The sequence below is a fragment of the Mytilus trossulus genome, chromosome 8 (genome assembly GCF_036588685.1).
Source record: "Mytilus trossulus isolate FHL-02 chromosome 8, PNRI_Mtr1.1.1.hap1, whole genome shotgun sequence".
NCBI classification, from domain to species: Eukaryota; Metazoa; Mollusca; class Bivalvia; order Mytilida; family Mytilidae; genus Mytilus; species Mytilus trossulus.
In genome coordinates this window covers 17,934,682-17,958,781 of record NC_086380.1, presented here as the reverse complement: position 1 = coordinate 17,958,781, position 24,100 = coordinate 17,934,682, and the positions used below count along the sequence as shown (strand labels likewise).

Here is a 24,100-nt window from a genome sequence, read left to right as displayed (position 1 = left end):
ATTTTATTTTTATTCATGAAAAATATTTGTATATAGAAAAGAAGGACACATTGTTCACTTCCTCCCCCGTAATTCTTTATCAAAAATATTTATTTTGAAATGAAAAAAGCTAAGAAATATTAATTTTATTAGTGTTCTCTAGGTTATCTCGTCTTCATTCTCTGACATATTGTAGCCTGCTCTTTCATAAAAGAGTGATTTTTTTAGTGTTCTATCGAACTTTCGAAAAAAAACACCTGATAACCGTTTAGACAAAAAAAAAATGTTGGAAAAATCTTACAGCAAGTGATTAATAATAGCTATAAGATACATTTTTCTTTTACAATACAACTTTGAAATCTTACGTGAAACTATTCCAAGCTTTCACTAACATTGCTCAAATTTATCCCCCCCCCCCCCCAAAAAAAACACACCAAACAAACAAACCCGCAATACTATTGTCATTCTTATAGTCAGCACTTAATTGTTCACAAACAAATGTTTTTTTAGACATGATTCAAACGCTTAGAAAGTCCTTTGTTCTATATTTTTGCTCTACATTTTTATGCAAAACCTTTTAAATTTTTATTTTATGGGTTATTGTTGAAGGTCGTACGATGACGTATGGTTGTTAACACATACTTCCTTTGGTTTCTTATGGAAATTTGTCCATTGACAACAAACATACCACATCATCTACTTTATATAAGCATTGTATAAATTACAACGTATTTTGGTGATCTTGCAAAATGATCGTAATCCTGAAAATCGTAAACATATTTTCTTATCTTAAAAGGGGGCAAGAAGGGTTCCATTAACAGGCCAATAAATAAAATTACAGTAACTGTTAGTTTAATTATTTTTTTTTAAAATAGGGGTATTTTTTCTTTCATAATAACAGTAAACAGATTCACAACAATGTCAATTTCAAGAACGCAGACAACAGCTAATAAGTCAATAACAGTACAGCATTAATGATCTTGAATATATGCCACTTTTAAATAAAATATAAAAGCACAGAACAAGGACATAGGAGCACAGAACCAGGACCGTTTTTCTTATCACCAGCACAGCGTCAGGACAATTCCGTTTAACGAACTTGCACGACTTTTGTTATATAATATTGTTGTAATATACTTTGCATGGTACTTATGACACATCAGAGAAAAATTAAGCAATAAAACAGTCGTTTTATTGCCGTTCTGATACAATGTAAACAAACCCACCAGCACAGAATCAGGACCCACCAGCACCCGTCAGGACCAAATCACCAGCACAGTACGTTCTCTCGCAGGACAACCGTGCTTATCGTCAAAGCTGGTTCACATAAAACCAGGTTCAACACACTATTGTTTTACACTAGAAGTCCTGTACCAAGTCAGGAATATGGCCGTTATTATCTAGTAGTTCGTTTCTTTGTTTGTTGAATTTTAGTTTTGTTGCACTTTTGTTCCTTTTTTATAAACTTATATTTATAGATAATTTGTTTCCATTGGTGTCAGTTTATAACCGGGATTCGATTTCTCTCAATCGATTGTTGACTTTTGAACACCGGTATACTACTGTTGCCGTTGTTAATCAGTCTTATTTAGTTGATGTATTGTGATATCAAGTTTGAATTATAACAAATGAAGTTTAAAACTGGACCTTCATCCAAATGTGTAAATACATATTTTAACTTGGAGCAATTACTTGTTTAAATCATGGCATTAATCAAACAATGTGTTAAAAGCACTAATTAGTCACGAGGGAATCTTGCAATTAACATAAAACACACAGTACAGGACTATATTTTCAGATTATGCACATGCAGGAACTTTTACTTATAACAAGAAAATATTCAAGAATATTTGCATTGGGAATTTAACATTCAGAGATAATGACCTCACAACAAATAAAAACTTAATTTATCTAATTGTACATTAATGTCGAATTGTGCATCGATGAAGCTTACTCGCAAATGGTGTGGTATTATCAGATTATTACATGGCATTTTTCATATCGCATGAATTATCAGCCATAGGTTCAATATCAGCCCAAGAGCCGCATGGCTCGAGGCCTGATATTGACCGAGGGCTGATAATAAATGCGATAGGCAAAATGACATGTTATGATCTTTTTATCATATGATTCAACGATGGAGAAAAATCACAGATTCATATATTGATCCTTTTACGTGGTTCCCAAATAGAAGTTCAAAGAGTGAAAAGTTCACGGACGTCGGACCCCAAACTTATAACATTCGCTATGAAATCTTTCTATCATACAGTATGCATCAACAGAGAAGATAAACATTTAAGTTTTGACGAAACGGCAAAAAAATAATTCAAATATATACATAATGAACACTGTTTGGAATAGTCAACTTTTTTGTGAAGAAACTTTCTATATTTTGTTTGAAACTTTTAAAAAATGCATTTATTTAATAATTTGATTGGTTTTTTTGGGGGTTTTTTTTTTGGGGGGGGGGGGGGTTTGGGGTTTTTTTTTTTAATTATTTTACAAAATAAACATTCCAGTATCCAAATAATTGTTTTGTACACTACTTTGTAATGTTTTTCAGTGAAAACGTAGGATTGAGGTGCATTTTCCGGAATTTGCCGAGTTTCACCGGAATGCCATGCGATAACGTTACGGAAAGGCATGTGATAACACTCGAAGCATGTGATAAACTTTTCATATCAGCCCGCTAAGCACTAATTCAAAAAATATGGAATTTACGTTAATTTAATGCTATTATCATGCAGTAAAAATCATATGTTATTTAGTCTAAGTATATGATAAGTATAGATTATTACATGGCATTTTTCATATCAAACCCTTTATCGGCCCAAGGTTGTGATATCAGCCCAAGAGCCACAGGCTCGAGGGCTGATATCATGAACGAGGGCCGATAAAGGGTCTGATATGAAAAATGACATGTAATTATCTTTTTAGCATATACTTCAGCAGAAGATATACAGACAAGAACTATTAAAATTTAATTTTGTTTGTCTTTGCACTTTCAGAAAATATTTACAGACAACCAAAACAAATTCTTTACTTTTTTTTTTTAATTGTTTTATTAATATAGTAAGCATTTAATTTGTTTTGACACAACAACTATCATGTTCTTCAATAATATTGCCACCTCAATTATGTCTTTCAAAACATGTTTAACTAAATTCATTTTTGCTCCGCGACAATTTTGTGAAAAGTCACTTGCCGTTTTCCGCGTTCTGTTGTCGATTTCAAACAATTTCCGGAAATGCACGAAGTTGCATGTGATAAACGTCACGGAAATTAACGGAAAGGCATGCGATAACATTCCGGAAGCAGTCAATAAAGGTACCTTTATCAGCCCGCTATGGAAATTCTTAGGAATCTGGTTAATAAACCTAGCAATCCTTTTATAGCCTTTTGATATTTTCAAATGTTATTGAACTGTAAAATTTTAGTAATATTTTATACAAGTATATGATAAATAATTATAAAGTACCGTCTCCAATAAATGAATAAGTTTATTTCATGACATTAACTACGTGAATAAGTGCAATAGATTCTTCGTAGTGCAATTAAGGAGGAACAATAATATTAGTATTATATTTATATGTAAGGACCAAATATACACATAATCATGACAACGGATGTAGATATAATAACAACACAGGAAGGAAAGGCTGCAGTCATGTTATCATTACACTCCAGTATTGTGCAGAAATCTAATAAGTCTTTTGTTGATTGAATATATTGTACAATTATTACGTTAATTTAATTTGTTTAATGTGATATATGTAATAACAATGACTTAATCACCGATTTATATAACTTAGCTACGTTAGCATGCAGGAAATAACAATTTTTATAACGTTTATGTTTTGAACGTAAGATACCGTGTATATGGCGTATCTATCTTCAAATGGTTTTATTAGTATTTCTGGGTATCATACAGACCGAATATTGTGTAAAGTATTTTCACACATAATCACATTGCAAATGACAGGCGAACCAATTTTGGAGCCAAACATGTATGGTTATTCAATTGAGGGGTGACTAGGTATCAATTCTTTAACCTCCGATTGTACACTACCATGTTCCTAACCCCCTATCCGTAGGTGTTTTTTTTCAAGGAATTCTGATCCAATAAAATCTAGTAGATTATTTCATTGTGTCCCTTGAGTTTTACGCCGTGTATTGAAAACGTTGTATTTTGTCACCATCTTATGGCGTTTATATATCTCAGTTTGTTCGAGTGTTATGTAACAACGTACTTGATTTCAACGAAATCTACTGTTTGTCCAATCGTATAACAGTTTGAAAGCGTACAAATAAACTCATCAAAAGTCTTAAAATGTCTGATGTTAAAATTTGACACCTTTGAAAAGGACATCCGACGTCTTTCTGGAATATGCAAAAGACTAAATCAACCAATCGCGGAATGTTTTATTTAACACAACGAGAGTATTGGCCATATGAGAAATAGGTTTTACAATTAGTAAAAATTCGATATCGCTTGATATCAACTCTAGTTATTAGATTTAGATAGTAATAATAAACTCGCCTTAGGCTCTGTTATTATATTATTGAAATTAAATAACTCGAGTTGATATCAAACAATATCCAATTATCGCTCATTATGAAACATATGAATATATACCTTAGTATTTCGCATCTATAAAACACTATGCTAACACTTCGTGGCAACAAAGCTGTTAAACTCCGTATGTATTAAGGGATCAACCAAAACAAATTCTTTACTTTTTTTTTTTAATTGTTTTATTAATATAGTAAGCATTTAATTTGTTTTGACACAACAACTATCATGTTCTTCAATAATATTGCCACCTCAATTATGTCTTTCAAAACATGTTTAACTAAATTCATTTTTGCTCCGCGACAATTTTGTGAAAAGTCACTTGCCGTTTTCCGCGTTCTGTTGTCGATTTCAAACAATTTCCGGAAATGCACGAAGTTGCATGTGATAAACGTCACGGAAATTAACGGAAAGGCATGCGATAACATTCCGGAAGCAGTCAATAAAGGTACCTTTATCAGCCCGCTATGGAAATTCTTAGGAATCTGGTTAATAAACCTAGCAATCCTTTTATAGCCTTTTGATATTTTCAAATGTTATTGAACTGTAAAATTTTAGTAATATTTTATACAAGTATATGATAAATAATTATAAAGTACCGTCTCCAATAAATGAATAAGTTTATTTCATGACATTAACTACGTGAATAAGTGCAATAGATTCTTCGTAGTGCAATTAAGGAGGAACAATAATATTAGTATTATATTTATATGTAAGGACCAAATATACACATAATCATGACAACGGATGTAGATATAATAACAACACAGGAAGGAAAGGCTGCAGTCATGTTATCATTACACTCCAGTATTGTGCAGAAATCTAATAAGTCTTTTGTTGATTGAATATATTGTACAATTATTACGTTAATTTAATTTGTTTAATGTGATATATGTAATAACAATGACTTAATCACCGATTTATATAACTTAGCTACGTTAGCATGCAGGAAATAACAATTTTTATAACGTTTATGTTTTGAACGTAAGATACCGTGTATATGGCGTATCTATCTTCAAATGGTTTTATTAGTATTTCTGGGTATCATACAGACCGAATATTGTGTAAAGTATTTTCACACATAATCACATTGCAAATGACAGGCGAACCAATTTTGGAGCCAAACATGTATGGTTATTCAATTGAGGGGTGACTAGGTATCAATTCTTTAACCTCCGATTGTACACTACCATGTTCCTAACCCCCTATCCGTAGGTGTTTTTTTTCAAGGAATTCTGATCCAATAAAATCTAGTAGATTATTTCATTGTGTCCCTTGAGTTTTACGCCGTGTATTGAAAACGTTGTATTTTGTCACCATCTTATGGCGTTTATATATCTCAGTTTGTTCGAGTGTTATGTAACAACGTACTTGATTTCAACGAAATCTACTGTTTGTCCAATCGTATAACAGTTTGAAAGCGTACAAATAAACTCATCAAAAGTCTTAAAATGTCTGATGTTAAAATTTGACACCTTTGAAAAGGACATCCGACGTCTTTCTGGAATATGCAAAAGACTAAATCAACCAATCGCGGAATGTTTTATTTAACACAACGAGAGTATTGGCCATATGAGAAATAGGTTTTACAATTAGTAAAAATTCGATATCGCTTGATATCAACTCTAGTTATTAGATTTAGATAGTAATAATAAACTCGCCTTAGGCTCTGTTATTATATTATTGAAATTAAATAACTCGAGTTGATATCAAACAATATCCAATTATCGCTCATTATGAAACATATGAATATATACCTTAGTATTTCGCATCTATAAAACACTATGCTAACACTTCGTGGCAACAAAGCTGTTAAACTCCGTATGTATTAAGGGATCAAATCAAAATTGTGAGAAGCCTAAATCATTGATCAATATATAGATTAGCAATCAAAATTCAAATTCAAACCTATATCTGTCATGTAGGCCGCCAGTATATCGCGGTAGACAAACCGATGTGTTTAAAGGGAAAATTCACGATTTTTTACTTATGGTTTAAATATGTTCATTATGACATAATATATATATTCACAAAGTTTTATCGCTATATGTGCAGTAATAAAGGAGAAATTCAATATTTAATGAAAAAATATTAACTACTTCCTGTAGGTCGTGACGTTTTCTCCTGGTTTTTGCATGCCGGGATTTAAAAAACAATCATTAAAAGTCTTGGTTTTTAATCATATTTTAAGGTAATCGTAAGCGCGCCGATGACTTATGCTTTATCTAATAACCATCCGATAATAAGAAGATAAAACGCACATACGTTCAATTGTACATATTCATGAGATAATTTTTCTGTGTTAAACGTATATATTCGAATTATTTTTGTAGACAACACAAAAAGTTATAAATTGATTTTTAATTAATGTATTTTCGGACTGATAAGGTGAACAAAGTAAAGTACAATAATCTGTTGGTGTACTCTTATTGACCTTTTACTATCTCTGCTATGACTTGGTTGATACGATGTGTGTATTCACGGTTCTGTAGCAATACTCGTAGATGGCTTGTTGAAAGGTAAATTGTTATTTGCACTTCGGTATTTAACCACGCCTCTCGGGCACACCTTGCCAGGTGTGACTGTCTATTCGGATCAGTGAATTATAAGACAAGGGGAGCATCCAATACACATATTTAAAATATATATTCAAGTTGGTGACAAATAAAAATTGATCGCCGTGGAATTATTTAATTATGTTTGGTGCTATTATTTATTTTAATTCAAATAAGTTAATTTACTAAGAAATACACAATTTTTGGTTAAAGACGGGAAACTTAATTCATATGTCCGATTGAAATGATTTACACCTTTTGTCCTTGATTGATGTCTAATAAAAAGGAGAACTTAGAAATTATAAATAGCTTTACCAAAGTATTTTTATTTGTCTTTATTAGGCAAATAAATGAATGAGAACACTTAGATTTAGACTTTTTAAAAGCCACGTACAAATTAATAACTGGAACTCACTGAAGATAACTCTACCGAAGCGGAATATAATATGAACGAACAAAGAAAAAAATACTTTTGTACTTGAGAAGTCTTAAAACATTGACAGCAAATTTAAGGTCTTCTTGGAATGGAATCGAAAAATTACGAATAGATATTCTTTATCAAGTGTGAAAAACGTCAACCAAATTTAATCATAATCGGGGACGTCCTTATTAAAGTAGTCTTCGTCTCACAACGTATAATACTTAATAACTATTTGACCAAAGATGTTTAAAAACAAAAGACAACGAATTTAATGTCATCTTTCCCTATTTTTGAATGTAATTATAAGTCTGTTCAACTGGCAAGAATACCCCTAAAGCGGACAAATATCTGACAAGCAGTTTATTCTTTAAATTTGCTGTCATTGAATATCAAGAAAGAAAATAAATCCCGAAAATGATTTGAAACTTTAATACTCAATAGCTTTCCTAGAAAATATTCACATCCCTCGGGGATTATTAGTGTACGTCCAGTTGCATATGTCGGAACAGTTGTGGTGTTGACGAATTTCTTTCTTTATTCGAGAACAATCTAATTGATATATAAATCTGTGATTTTACTATGTTCATAGCTTCGATGAACCAAAGCAAGTTATAGATCGACCTGTATTTAAATCAAATTGGTCATCTTCTTCTTCTTCTTCTTTTGGTATACAATAGTCTATCGAATTGGATGATTACATACTGTTGGTATACGTGGACTAGTCTTTTTACAAAACTTTTACCCCAATTTGCACAAAATGCATGTTTCTTTCTTATGTTCAATGTATACATGTATATATTTTAAATTGCGCTGTAGTTCCGTAACTTTCTATCCGGGCGTATAAACGAATCGTCGACAAGTGCGCACATTTTTTTAATCAACATTTCTGGAATGATCCAACTATGTCCTTTACTATTGACAACGAGTAAATATTACATTGTCCCAGAGACATATAATACAATTAAATGTCTCTGATTTTCCCCAAATTAACCCTTGGAAAAAATACGTATATTTGTATATCTTCATTTTTTATTTTTTTTTTTTTTTTGTATCATTTTTGTTTTTTTTATAAATAATATTCTTTACACCAGAAATTTTATTTATAAACAAGCGTACGAGTTAAGTAATGACTAGTATATTATATCACTTTCGGACACGCAAGACAGAGATGTATATTATACATGCACCTGATAGTTCAAAATGGAAAGTGATAAGTTATCGGCCGTGTACACTGATCAATACCTACAGAAGTGAAACGATGCATGAACTTGCAGGCCCGACAGGAAATCGCTTGAATACCTGGTCGTGTCACCTTACACCCCTCACAATACCTTTGGGAGTAATACCTTAAGCCATGCGGGTGATCAGTGGAGCGAAGATCCTAATTTATTTGAATAAAGTATATTACTTTAAAGAATTATGAACGAATTAGATTTTCAAAAACAATTTTCACGGAACTCTTATTTATGATTTGAACTTTGACTTTTTAACTAATTCCAATATTAACAGTTTAAAAATAACAGACTATATGTTTATTAAAAATATAAGAACATTTTCCGAATCAAGTTAGTTAGTCAGATAAAACAACCGTACGATTGACAAGATATCGACACGTAATTACGACAACATCGGTTACTGTGGTTTTGTTTCTTTATGGTTTATAGACATGTCGTGATTTTTATTTGGACAAGATAACAAAATGGCGGAACGCAAAGAACTGATACTCAAAATTTAAAATCGATGGTGATCTCTTATCTAGCGGAATAAAACTTTAATATTTATAAATTTGAGCATTTTTATACAGAATGGACATAATATGAATTTTTGATTTGTTTTGCGAAGTTTCCCTTTAACAGCTGTGATTTACAGCAAATGACAGCATCAAGTATTTTATGTTATGCCAGCACCAGAGTTTTGACCTCTACACCAGGGATACTAAATGTTTGAAAATCATTTTATAGAAAGGTGAGAGGTAATCTGATGACTTCCATATATATAACACAAATAGTACATAATACTTTTCGGGTAAATATCTCTGACATCTTTTTTTTTAACTTACTGAAGTCTTGAAATCTTAAACTGATTAACTCGTAATATTCACAATTATGCGTTGTGATAACATATATTTAAATATGTGTGATTGCCAATGAAATACATATCACGTAAGTCTACCCATGTTTAAATTGTGTCACTTTGACATGTTCACACTGGTATAACACCCATTGGGTAGAAACGTCATCATGACAACAGTTGCGATATCGACTAAATATTGTGGAGATATATGAAGATGGACTTAAATATTGTGGAGAGAAATGCAAATGGAGTATATAATCACTCAGTGCATCTCCTTCGCAATGTCAAGAGCAGAAGGGGTCGTGTTTCTTACATATGAAATATTATCTAAAATGACTGGCAAATTTCCACACAATATACGAAATATTAAACTTAACACAGGATGTGCATGTTATCAATTAATACTAATTCAGACAAAACTTTGTAACTTGAACTACTTTAGAAATAAAAAAAAACATGTCAGAAACAAAGGCAATACCCATTTTGGTGGGTGGAGTCCTGTGCATTTCAAAATGTCTCTAAACCCATTCAGGATTCCATCTTTTCATTATGGGCATGATTATTTTAGAAAGTAATCTTTCAAAATCGTACTGTTGTACTAATTGATATGTATATGTCGTGTACAAGTTGCGATTTTGTACAGGTTATAACTTGTATAATGCAAAAATACAAGTTATAACATGTACAAAAGTACCTCGTACATGTTATAACCTGTACAAAATATTGCTTAAAAATGGTTTTAACTTACACAAAATCGAAAAATAAGGATCTGTTTCTTTTATCGCAACAGATGTTATTGACCTCAATAATATTTTCATAACTTTTTAATTATTCTTTCATGTAAGTGTGTTTTGTATATATTCCTGATTTCGATTTTTGTCAGTAACAAATGTTAGCCGAATTTTCACACATTACCTTCAGCCGATAAATAAAAACATAATATTGTCTTGCTTCTAGTGTTAATGATGATAAAGTTTATCACATTATGTTATTTTTTAATCCAAGATCATGAAAAAGATTACTTTAAAGCTATGGATAAGCAATTTTGTCGCTTTTTGTAATAATCAGAACGCGTATTGAACACTAGAAGTAGAACTGCGAGATATAATTATTCATAGAGATGCTCCAACTCACACGAAAATGTGTTCTGTATAAGATGTTATGCTATCTATCCACATGTACAGCTTTGCTGTCTGGATCCATAATTTGATAATGAGAGTTCGCTTGTAACTTAATAACAAGACCTATGGCATTTATGACGAATTATTCAATAATGTTAGACTAGTTTTATACAATTAATCAGCCTATAGACCATATATCATTCCCATTACTACTATAATGAGAGAGAATTGATAATGGAGTAAAGGCGATAAACTTTTCTTTTAATAACATCATTCAATATGAACTTCATTGGGAACCATCCGTTGTGGTCATGAAGATACTATAAAATGTATAGAAAGAGTATAGCTATAATCTTTTGAGACGTAATTCATTGCCTTTCTTTTCAAAAGGGCAAAACTGTTAGAGGAACTTGTAAGTAAGATTGACATGAGTTATAAGTATAGATAACCAATAAAATATTACAAATGTTTACAAATTGTTTTTGAATTTTTTGAAATACTAAGGCTTTTCTACCTCAGGAATAGATTACCTTAGCTGTATTTGGCAAAACTTTTAGGAATTTTGGTTTCTCAATGCTCTTCAACTTCGTACCTTATTTGGCATTTTAATTTTTTTTGGATTCGAGCGTCACTGATGAGTCTTTTGTAGACGAAACGCGCGTCTGGCGTATATACTAAATTTAGTCCTGGTATCTATGATGAGTTTATTTACTAAACCTAGAAAATATAAACCTTCGAATCAAATTCTTTCATTATTTTTATATTTAAACTTCCATTATAAACAGTAAAAAATAATGTATTATTGAAAATCTAACTTGGATGTCGATAACGTGTTTGTTGCTGTACGAAGAGTGATCTGGAACTGCGCTGGTTTTAATAATATCGAATTATTTCTATCGTGCAGATAACATGTGCAACATCAAATTCTTATCTAATGTCATGGGCTACCATATTTTTTTCTTTAATAGTTATATAAAAAATATTTCCACATGCCTATAAAGAGCAGTTATAAATTCAGTTAGCATGAGGTCTCTAACAAATGACTTGTGTGTCTACAATATGCCGAATATAATATAGCACACGTAAATCAAAAGCTCTGAATAAATAGAGACTTTCTATTTTTGTTATTATAAAACCGAATGTGTACTTAAACACATAAGGAAGTTGCTGTTATTTTTTTTAATTCTGTCTACGTCTAGATTTCTTAGGGAAATTGACATATTAATGTTGGCGTTTTCTAGTTTCAAATATATATATTAGTTAAGAAAACTAACCATTTTCTATGAGGTTGTCAATGCGTAACCTACGCTTATTCTTTTATATTGATGCGATGACAGGCTTATTCCTGAATACTACAGAAAATAACTAGTTAATTCTATACAAAGACCAATTGTGTATGATTTGACATAGACAAAGACTTCATTTGGACATATGGTTGCTACTTTTATTTTCTGGTATTTTCAGATGGTCATAAATATGTGGGTACACTTTTATCAAAGATGCAAAAGCCAGATTGAAATCAGCAAAAAGGAATGATTTTAAAGTGGCTGTTGATTTATAAGAGAATTTCGTCCACCTTCATTTAAGACAAAACTCATCATAGATAACAGAATTAAAGTTTGTATTAACGCCAGACGCGTGTTTCCTTTTACCTCTTTGTGTTTTATTTCGGTGCTCTTTTTGATTATACCCTTATTTATTCAGTTTTAAGAAAATACTTTTCCTTCAAATGTGTCTATTTCTTGTTCAATTTTGTTTGTGAGTGCTGTGAACGAAATGATCGAATTTAGAAACCAAGGGATGGTTAAGAAAAGTTCGAATCCGCTATAAATTCATATTCCTTACCATAAACAGTAATATACCGGTGTTCAAAAGTCATCAATCGATTGAGAGAAAACTAATCCGGGTTAAAAACCAAAGTCAGAATCCTTGTGAGTGGTTTTCTTAATTTATATATTTCTACTAATATTATCATAGATAGGCGAAAAATAACACAGGGACATTCAAACTCATAAATCGAAGGTTAACTGACAGCGCCAAGGCTAAAAATGGACAAACAGAAACAATAGTACATAGAAAGAAAGCAGATTCGCCCAAGTGAATTAGATAATTACACAAGCTACTTATATTCATTATTTTCCCTTTTCGTAAAGAAGAGCGAGCATATTAAGAATTTTTGTCACAACAGTCATGTTTCATTTTTACTATTTACAATTTGCAATACAATGAACATCCAGAATCCTAATTGATATAGGAGCCTCATGCAAAATTAAAGAAATGTTCAGCGTAAAAGAAATTATGCAGTAAAATATAAGTGGCGTGTCGATCGCATTTCACAAAGTAAAGCAGGTGTTTGGTAGAAATGTTCTTTAACCATAATTGACGTTATTAATTTGAGAAACTCAAGATGTCCAGTTGCAAATTCACTTGCAAGAAACCCCGGTAACATGAGATCTACACGCGTGTCCTTGTAGTGTCTAGACCAGAGTAAACATGTGCCGTGTTAGTTTAATCAGGATTCTGTACCAATTATGTTAAAATTAGTCAAAGACTTAGGCTTACTTATAAATTCGACATATGTACTTTTGTCTGAAGAAGACTTGTCAAAAAAGCAAAAAGGCTTTATCAATTACAAATGAAAAAGAGTATTGAAACCCTAACATACATAGCTCAAGATCTTGCTCATGCCGTCTATGCCATGAAGTAAACAGATTTAAGTGGTTCGACTACATAGATAAGACAGTATACTTTTATGTCGTAATTTGCAGTCTACACATAGACAGAACAAGACGATAATACGCTCATAAAATTACTTATTTCACTGATATAGACTTGAATATGCATATGTTTGGGAAGTGTTTTTTTAATCTCAATGATATAGGACCTGTTCTAAGGTTTCTTTATTCGACAATTATTCTAACTGGTAATAAAAAATGCCTCTGTATAAGGGAAATACTACGTGCTAACAAAATGTGGTTGGCCCTAGGTCTCGAGGCATATGTTGTTTTGTTATTTTGACGAAAATTCAAGGATATTTGAAACCACTCTTTATTGAATTGGTTTAAGTATTTAATCAAATATAAAATCGTCTGTTTTATATACAGACTTTTCCTGATCCACTGTCGTTAACTCGTTTATTTAATTTCGGCGTAGGTAATTCTAGACTCATTACAATGACTAATTGGTGTAGCTTTGTACAAAATTAGAATTTGTCATTTTTTTATTTAATTTTTTTATGGCGTGAAATTTGTAAACTTAATTAAAGGAATCTCAAATGACATAAATTGCCCATGGAATGTTTTCACTGCAATAAACATTTGAAAATGTCCAAACAAATTTCATTAAACAACTGCGTTCTTATGTCTGCAATACTTTCAAACAGTATGATATTCTCTTTTTTTCTTGTCACAAGGTAGTTGAGTAGTTTAGGAATGTCTCATATGTGAATATAAGATAGGAAATGTTTTTAAACTATTATTTCTACAGAAACCAGCTTTAAATAAATTAATACTAGAAGGTTACCTATTCAACACAGAGATTAGATCATTGAGTAATGTTTTATTGGTATTAATATTGATTTTGTTATCAGTAATTAAAGGCAAACTTAATATATTGTTATAAACAAAATACACATTCATGAATCTACAATCTGTCGATACCTGTATCTTGGCATTGTACAAGGTCATGTTTTTCTCTGACTGTTTATGACGTCTTACACTAAATCCATTGGATGTTGGATATGTACTGATTGATAATTTTGTCTTGGATACATGATATTTTTTATATAAATTATTAGTGGCTTTGAACTAGCTGTCAGTAACTGCGAATACTCTCAGACCTGTATTTGGTGGGTTTTTTTGTTGTTGCGATGTACAAGCACCCGGTCACATCAACTCTGTGTGGTATTTGTATTTGTATTTACTTGATGAAAAGTAAAAACACAAAAATACCGAACTCCGAGGAAAATTCAAAAAGGAAAATCCAAAATCAAAAGGCAAAATCAAAAGTCCAAACACATCAAACGAATGGATAACAACTGTCATATTCCTGACCTGGTACAGGCATTTTCTAATGTAGAAAATGGTGGATTGAACCTGGTTTTATAGCTAGCTAAACCTCTCACTTGTATGACAGTCGCATCAAATTTGAGTTTAGCCTTTTATCAACTGATTTTTATAGTTCGTTCTTAAATTGTATTGTTACACAACTGTCCATGGTTAGGCAGAGGGTTTGGATCCCGCTAACATGTTCAACCCCACCACACACAACTGTAGGTTTTTGCCTGTCTCAAGTCAGAAGCCTGTAATTCAGTGATTGTCCTTTGTTTATGCGTTATTTTTTTTTTTTTCGTTAAAAAAATACATAAATAATTCGTTAGTTTTTGTTTAAATTTTTTACATTGTCATTTCGTGACCTTTTATTTCTGATTATGCGGTTTGGGCTTTGCTCATTGTTGATGGCCGTACGGTGACCTAAAATTGTTTATTTCTGTGTCATCTGGTCTCATGTGGAGATTTGTCTCATTGGCAATCATACCACATCTTTTTTTATATTCACATTATTCTACTTATTTTCATAACTTACGAATGGTAACACAGGGGAATCAAACATTGCTTACTCTTACAAACAACATAATAATTTACTTTCGGTTTTAACATTCGTGTTTCTATTATTTTTTGTTCGCATTGTTTAAGGCCAACCGGTTGGCCTTTTATCACAATTTTTTTTCTTTGGTCTGTGGATTTTAAATTACGGTATAAGTTGCCATGGTGGTTTCTCTTTTTTTTAGTTCTTGATGCGCATATGTTTAATTGTAACTTTTAGTCGAAGCCTGCTTTACATCAATTAACACAGACATATCAAATTATGTACGTTTAAGGTAGAAAAAGCAAATACCCCTAATAAAAGAACAAAATATACGCAGTCGATGCATAAGCGATATGTTAACAAACACCATCGAAAAAAAAGGGAAAAAAGAAATGAAGTAGACCAAACATTGTTTGTCATAAATTTTTATTTTTGTGTAATGAAAGTGAAGTAAACAGTTGTGCAAAACATGGACAATTACATTTTATTTAAAAGAAATCGAAAACTACTGAGTTAAGAGAAAACGTTCTCATTCTTAGGATAAATAAATACTTTTGAAACAGTACTTTGTCCCTAGACTAGAGATACCAAAAAAACAAGGCGAAGAAAAGTTAAATTGTAGCTTGACAAAAGGGTAAAAATGCAAACAATAGTCGATAAAAACTAAAACCTAGACAATTTCCAATGCAAAAATTGAGAATGGAAATGGGGAATGTGTCAAAGAGACAACAACCCGACCATAGAAAAAAAGAACAACAGCAGAAGGTCACCAACAGGTCCTTCAGCTGGCCCCTAAACAAATATATACTAGGTCAGTGATAATAAACGCCATACTAATTTCCAAAATGTACACAAGAAACTAAAATTACTAGTATTTATATATTTTTACGTATAAAAAGATATTCATGACAATCAAATTTTTCTACTATATTGTCGGCTATATTAAAAGAAAATGATAAAAGAAAACTCGGAATATATGCAAATGACAAATATGCCATTCAAATGCTTTACTTTGTAAGCTATTATCAATACCAGTCTCTTTAGAAACTGTCTTTACAATTATTCAGATAGAATAGTTGAATGATACATAGATATAATCAGATGTAGAAGATGTGGTATGAGTGCCAATGAGACAACTCTCTATTTAATCTATAATATGGAAAAATTAACCAATAATAGGTAAAAGACTGTCTTTAACATGGAGCCTTGGCTCTCATGTTTATCATGAAGCTATAAAGCTATAGAGTGCCCAAAAAACTAGTATAACATCATTCATAGAGGAAAACCAACGATCTTATCTATCTTAAAGAATGAGAAACGGGAAGCACTCATTAACCACATCAACCAACGACAACCACTGAACAATTTGTTAAAACTGAACAAAAACTGAACAAAAACGTCAGACACACAAATCAATGAATGTGTTTGTAGATAGTAGATGTTTTTATGTTCTGTTAAATTGTTTCTTTTAAAATGGTTATATGATGATGACTGATGTACCCATATTTTGACTACTTTATTTATTGTGTCTGTTTAGTTAATGCATCAATGTAAATATAACGGAATTTGATGAGACTGTCAGAGAATCAGCGCTATAAAACCAGGTTCAATCCACCATTTTCTACATTTGAAAATGCCTGTACCAAGTCAGGAATGTGACAGCTCTTGTCCATTTGTTTTTTTTATGCGTTTTGTTATTTGATTTTGCCATGTGATTATGGACTTTCCAAATCGATTTTCCTCTAAATTCAGTATTTTTGGTATTTTTACTTTTTCCTGACTTATGACAAGTGCATACAGAATTAGAAGTTTCGAAAGTTTTAACTGGCTCCACCCTTCACTCTAACCTGAATGTAACATTACAATTTCGAAAGGCACTTTATAAAATATTAATCGAAATGGCTAAACACAACCAAAAAACAAGAATACATACGCTGAACGAATAATTTTGAGTTATGCCGAAATGTTAATACAATATTGATAACATGGGGTTGAGATGTAAATCAATATAGGAAAGTCAACTATAACCTTTGACAAAATGGCATTTAATAAAGTTGCGTACACAACCAACTACACACGAAAAAAAACGACGCGTAGAAAAATACTTATTTCCACGAAATATCTATTTTTCAAGAGTACATTCGAGACTGAAAATGTCCAAAATATTCAGTTATCTTTGATTGACAACAAAATTGATAAAATAAGTTTCATAACGGTGAGTATCCGTAACAAAGCAGCATTTCCCCAATATATTATCCTTCAAATTGTCATGTTATTAAGCTTGTAAAGATTAAAAATGAAAGAAAATGTGCAAAAGTTGACTGCGTGGATAACACCGTAAAACTATAAAATAAATTGTATTTATTTAAACTCTAATGATTCCAACCGTGCAACTGTAATTAGAAATAAATCAGTTGTGGAGCACAATAATTGAATAAAACAATTATTGATGTAACTTCCAATAAAAGTCTCTGTTTTATAACTAATGTTTGCGTAATATAAGGAAATCAGATCGTTTCATGATGCCATGATTTCCCAAATAATTGATTATGATATTGGTTAATATGTTTTTTAAGGGAAAACACTAGATAATTAAAACAATCATTAATAAGAGGTATAAGGGAAATGTAGATGTCATACACTAAGTCTAATTAGTATCAAAAGCTTCGTGTTTATTCGTAGGATCCTGCAATTAAATATGCATTATCATTTTTAAGTTTGCCTGAGGAATATTGCAAGTACTAATCAATTCTTGATTGCAACATTCTGCAATAAATATAATACCACTAAAGGTACAAATTCTACTGCGCCAGATGTGCATTTCAACAATAAATGTCTCTTCATTGATGCTCTGGGCAAAAATATATGGAAAACCCAAAAAAAATCAAAAAAGTGAAGAGCTGATATATTCAAACAGGAAAAAATTATTTTACATCGTATTGCCGTTAGCTTTAATGTAGAGATGATATTCATTAGTGGGTGTTACTTTACGTGAAAACAAATGAGTTTATCTAACGGTAACACCATTTTTGAATGTGAAGAAATTATTTGTATTGCAATTCAAAATGTTTATCCTTGTCATACATGCGGATACAACTTTATTTTTTTTAGAAACGATGTACAATAAATCACTTTCGGAGAAAGAGAACAATTACACTAATTTCAACATTTTTCATTATTTTTGAAAACACATTTTAAAAGCTTCATGTATTACCTCATTTTCATTTTAAAGATTCTGCCAATTTTGAGATCTTTGATGAGTTTAAAATATTCTTGGGATTCTAAAAGTAAAATAATGCTACTTAAAACCATAGCAACTGCTTGCCTTTTACCATTGTTTTTCCTAACGGCGAGTTTCGATGGGCAAATAAAAGATACTGACCTATTAAAGATAAGGCGATATACGCTGGTTGTATATAAGTAGATAGTATCATAAGAATATGTTCATGTTGAAAAAATATATAAATAGTTATCTTTGAGAAATAATTCTAAAGGGAATCTTGAATATGAAGATAAAAGAATTTTATCAACTGTATCAATAACAGCAATGATCACACTAACAAGTCATCGTTATCGACTTTTCTTATCAAAACACAAACTTAAGAAGGTAGACCTAAGTTAACTTACTCTTAAAAATTTAACAGTACGTTTTTGTCAACCATTTTCCTTAATACATTCTTAGCTTCTTGTTTACATAAGATTATTTTCAATCTATTTCAGGTAAATGCTTAAAATATATTGATGAAACTTGACCTTTACAAACACATCATTGATATAAAGAGTGATCTCCCTGAAGTAAGGTCTACATCCGTAAGCTATACAAATAGCAGAAGTTATCTACAGCTTACATAAAGATGTCAAACATGGTTACAGTTATAGCTGTTAATTTCTGTGTCATTTTGGTCTCTTGTGGAGAGTTGTCTCATTAACAATCATACCATGTCTTCTTTTTTTTATATTGTATGATAGAACTCACTAAAAAAGATTTCATTCCAGATGGCATATACCTTGGAAAACTCTTTTTTCATATTTTGTTTTGTCTATGTTCATTGACTATTGTCGGAAATTTAAACTATAATTGTGATTTTAATTTTTATTTTTTTTCATACAGAATATTTTTATATCCTTTTTATTTATGAGTTTGAGCTGTTCATTTTGGCACTTGATTATGGACTCTACGTTTTAAAAATTTCTCGGAGTTTGGTATTTTTTTTATTTATTTTTTTGACTTTTTGACAGTATCTAGTAAGGACACGGTCTCATTCGCCGTCTTAATCTTTGATTGGTTCTAGAACAAATTAGTATTTGTGTGCCGGGAATATCTATTTAAAATGTCATTAGCATGTCTAACTGTTGGTATTCTTAGTTGTGTCCATGTTTTATATGTAATCGTGTATTAGTGGTTGGTAAATATAGGCAACAGTATACTGCTGTTCGAAATTCACAAATCGATTGAGAAATAACCAATCTAGGATACAAACTAAAACTGAGGAAAACACATCAAATATAAGAGAAGAACAACGACAAAACGGAAACATTAAAATGCAACACACACAAACGAACTATAAGATAAAACTAGCAATTTTCTTGATTTGGTACGGGACATTTTAAGAAAAAAACGGTTGGTTGAACCTGAGTTTGTGGTAAAAAAATTCTCAGGGTTAATACATTTCGACAGAAATATTTTACCTTTGTCGTCATTTCGTTTCCAAGAAGAGTACACTCTTTGACAGTTTGTTTAACTTATTTTTAGCTTGTATCTTAACTTTTATAATATCAGGAATGTACGATATTTGTCTGCTTGATGTCTCTTGGAGAAATCAAACTCTTATTATGCCCCATTTATGGGCATTATGTTTTCTGGTCTGTGTGTCCGTCTGTCTGTTCGTCTGTCGTCCATCCGTCCGTCCGCTCGTTCTTTCGTCTGTCTCACTTCAGGTTAAAGTTTTTGGTCGAAGTAGTTTTTGATGAAGATGAAGTCCAATCAATTTAAAACTTAGAAACATGTTCCCTATAATATGATCTTTCTAATTGTAATGCCAAATAAGAGATTTTGCCCCATTTTCACGGTCCACTGAACATAGAAAATGATAGTGTGGATGGGGAATTTGTGTACTGGGGACACATTCTTGTTTCTATTCTGTTTTATTTTTGACAAAACGAAAATACTAGTCATACGGATAACAAAATACTGAGAATAGCGTGTCTGTACGTGCATATTTGTATAATCAAAAACAAGAATCGCCTTAAACATACTTATGTCTTTTAACATTAGATATAATTAGAAACTAATTAATATAGATCGGAAGGGAACGTGTTTTAAAAGAATCGATAGTACATTGTAGCTAAAATACGAACGTTTAGTGACAAAATATAACCCATTTAAACATTATATATGTTTTTTAATGTTTTAACGTAAATTATCAGTTCTCATTTTAGCGAAAGAAAAAAATTATTTATTTTGTACTCATTTAGAACATAGAATATAATAATGATACAGTTAAGTGTCAAAACTGCTCAATAATACCCCGTAAATAGTCATTTAAATTGAGCGCTAACAGTCTAAATACTGTTCACAGTAACCAATGATCTCATATAGACCATTCTATCTGAACTAAACATTTACTAATCACAGTTAAAGCTTCCAAGTTCCAAGTGGTAATTCATAAAATATTGATAACTAGAACAAATATTTAATATAAACTGTACGTGCTGTTTATATTTTTTTTGCCTTTTCTTTAAAATTATTTGTTGATGTAATAATGCACATACTTCACATCCTAAGTATAACATATATAAATTGGGCTTAACTAGTTATCAAAGGTACCAGGATTATAATTTAATACGCCAGACACTCAGATCAAAATAGTTATAAAGCCAGACAAGTATAACATTGAAGAGCATTGGAACCAACAATTCCAAAAGGTTGTGCCAAATACGGCTAAAACATTGATTGCCATGTTTAACAAAACCGATATAAATAATGTTGTTGCTAAAATGCAATATATCCAACATACTGGTGAACGGAGATGAGATATAAACAAGGGCAAATGACACAAGGGGGACAATCATCCATCAATAAAAACAGACTATAACATGACAAGAAGGAAACCTATAGACAACCATAAAATACAAGCTACAGACTGAGTAAAACAAACTTTCCCTAGAAACCGGGGTTGCCTTCAGGTGCACCAGATACTGCTTCTCTAAGGATTGTATAAAGTTAATTACTACAATATTTTGATCGTGTGTGAGTCTCGTCAAATAGAAACACTACACGGCCATGAAAGAAAAGACAAGTGCATTCAATAAGAGAATGTTGATTGCATATCAATTGTTTTCGATGTACATTTCAATTGGCAGATGCGGTATGAGTGCCAATGAAACAACTCTCCATCCAAGTCATAATGTATGAAAAGTTAACAATTATTGGTCAAAGTTCGGCCTTCAACACAGAGCCCTCGATCACACTGAAGGCCCCAAAATGGCTAGTGTAAATAATTCCGAAAAAAACAAGTTTAATCTATATAAAAGAAACACGAGAAATGAGAAAAACATTTAAACCACACCAACAAACGACATCCACTAAACAAAATGCTACTTACTGACTTAAGACAATAGCATTTAAATACAGATATTAAAATACAGCGGAATTAAACTTTTAACACGTATAATAGAACAAAGAGATGCATTGTTATTGCAAATGAAAATATTCCAATAAAATGAATCAAGTGTAAGCATTCATACACAAACAAATAGTAAAGTCAGGTATGAAACACGAATTGACTAAGTCAGAAAACTGATTGATAACAAAACAAAAAACAAGAATAAGATATAGCGGCCATTAAACAACGACAATTATTGAATTACAAGCTCATAACTTGGAACAGATATATCATACATATATAAAATAGGATAGGGTTACACATGATTGTGAGCGCTTCATATCCGTCACTTCCCTCGTGTCACTAGAACATTTATGTGGTATGGGCTTTGCTCATTGTTGATGGCCGTACGGTGACCTATAGCTGTTAATTTCTGTGTCAATTCGGTCTTTTGTGGAGAGCTGTATCATTGGCAATCATATCTTTTTTTATATTTAAAGCAAAACACCACAAAAACTGTACAAGTCAGTTGGAAATTCCGAGACTGAACATATTATGACTGAGGACTTAAATAAAGACCAAAGACACATAGTACTAATATTAGATTAATCATAGTTACTGGAAAAACAAGGTAACAGTAGTTGACCGATGTCAAAATGTCACTTATCGGTCAAAAAGGTATATAAAGGTTCGAACCAAAGAAGGAGGACATCAAAGGAACTCAAGAACGGGCAAACTAGTTGCATCGATAGTGAACGTCTTATGCTTAACAAGCATTTATCGCCATGCTAGCAAAGCAAGTGACAACTAAAAAATAAATCCTGGTCTCATATAATTATATTGGGAATTCTTGAATATACATTTTATGCAAATTGTAATATAGTGAAGTCGACGTACCTTGCAGTTGCTTTCTGTTAGCACGATCCCGTGCGCGTTTACAACTATCTAGCTTTATGCCACGAGGTGTTCTCGCAACTTCCACTCCTTCTGTTAACTTTTGGTGTAAACATTCATGCACCAAAGTGTCAATTGCTTCAAATGAATTTCCATTTTTTGTATCATCGTCTTCAACTTTCAGTTCTGCCATATTGCAACAGCTACCGTACAAATTCCCTTTAGCAGCGTAAAAATAACTGTTATTAACTGAAAATTATCAGAACTAATGATCAATTAGGAAACAAAACCTAGTGCAGTCCTAAATGTTCCAATAGATTATATAATCCATTATCAAGAAACAACTACAAATCATCAACGTTTTCACTCAAATTTTCACAGTTAAGAGACAATGATTTTAAAATATTTATCCGTAGACTGAGTGACAGCGCATCACTTAATTGATCTTATTAAGATGTAATCTATTGTGATGCTCTCTCACAGGTCGGAAATTAATATCTTCATATTGTTGCTCCAAGTCAGATGGACAATTAATATGTCCTCTAATTGCTGGGTCAATATTCTCCGTAAAGAGAAAATGTTTATCCTATGTATCGATAAAAATTAGATATATATTAATCTTATTTCTGTCGATCTAAGTATTTTGTTTCAAATATAGTTCAAAGAATATTACGACGATAACATATATCTTTTAGAATTACAAATATACAGTATTAATTTACTAAACAGGCTTTTGAATAGAATTGAATCCTCTACGTGTATATACACTTTTATGGATGTCTGCTAGATGGTATACTATTTCAGAACTTGTTATTCCTTTCAAAATTCTCTTTGTAATATATCACTACTTAAGATTAAAAAACACCTACGAGTAAGAGTTCCTTGAGGTTATAAGTAAGTTTGAGTTATCACTCGAAGTTTTTTCTAGACACACGATCACTAACGAGAATTAGCTTTATAAATGAGTACATTCTATGTTGCCGTCGTCTCAGCTGTATAAATGAGAACATCTTCCATTGTTCTTTGTTCCAGCTTTATGAATGAACACACCTCCGTTCGTATTTATTTCAATCACGTACTTATAACTTAGATAGTGCCGTACAAATGCATTTTTGTAGCACATGAAATAAAGAAATATGGAGCTAGGAAACGGAACTTAAATGGTACAGAAACATTAATTTCCGGTTTATCTGAGCTCACGTCCTTTGATAATTAGTATTGTGTATGGTATTATTGATAATCCATGTGTTTACTTTGTTATAATATCAATTAGTAATCAACGTTCCAGATAT

At 31.5% G+C, this 24,100-nt stretch overlaps 1 protein-coding gene across 1 annotated transcript in view; it reads right to left on the bottom strand.

Annotated features, from left to right (window-relative positions):
* Positions 1-23,441, bottom strand: part of LOC134681695 (equilibrative nucleobase transporter 1-like) — a 151,371-nt gene extending 127,930 nt beyond the window's left edge. Inside the window, exon 1 of the mRNA XM_063541338.1 lies at positions 22,812-23,441. Within this exon, the coding sequence (XP_063397408.1) occupies positions 22,812-23,001 (190 nt within the window). The 5' untranslated portion in view covers positions 23,002-23,441. The remainder of the gene's footprint in view (positions 1-22,811) is intronic.
* Positions 23,442-24,100: the final 659 nt, after the last annotated feature.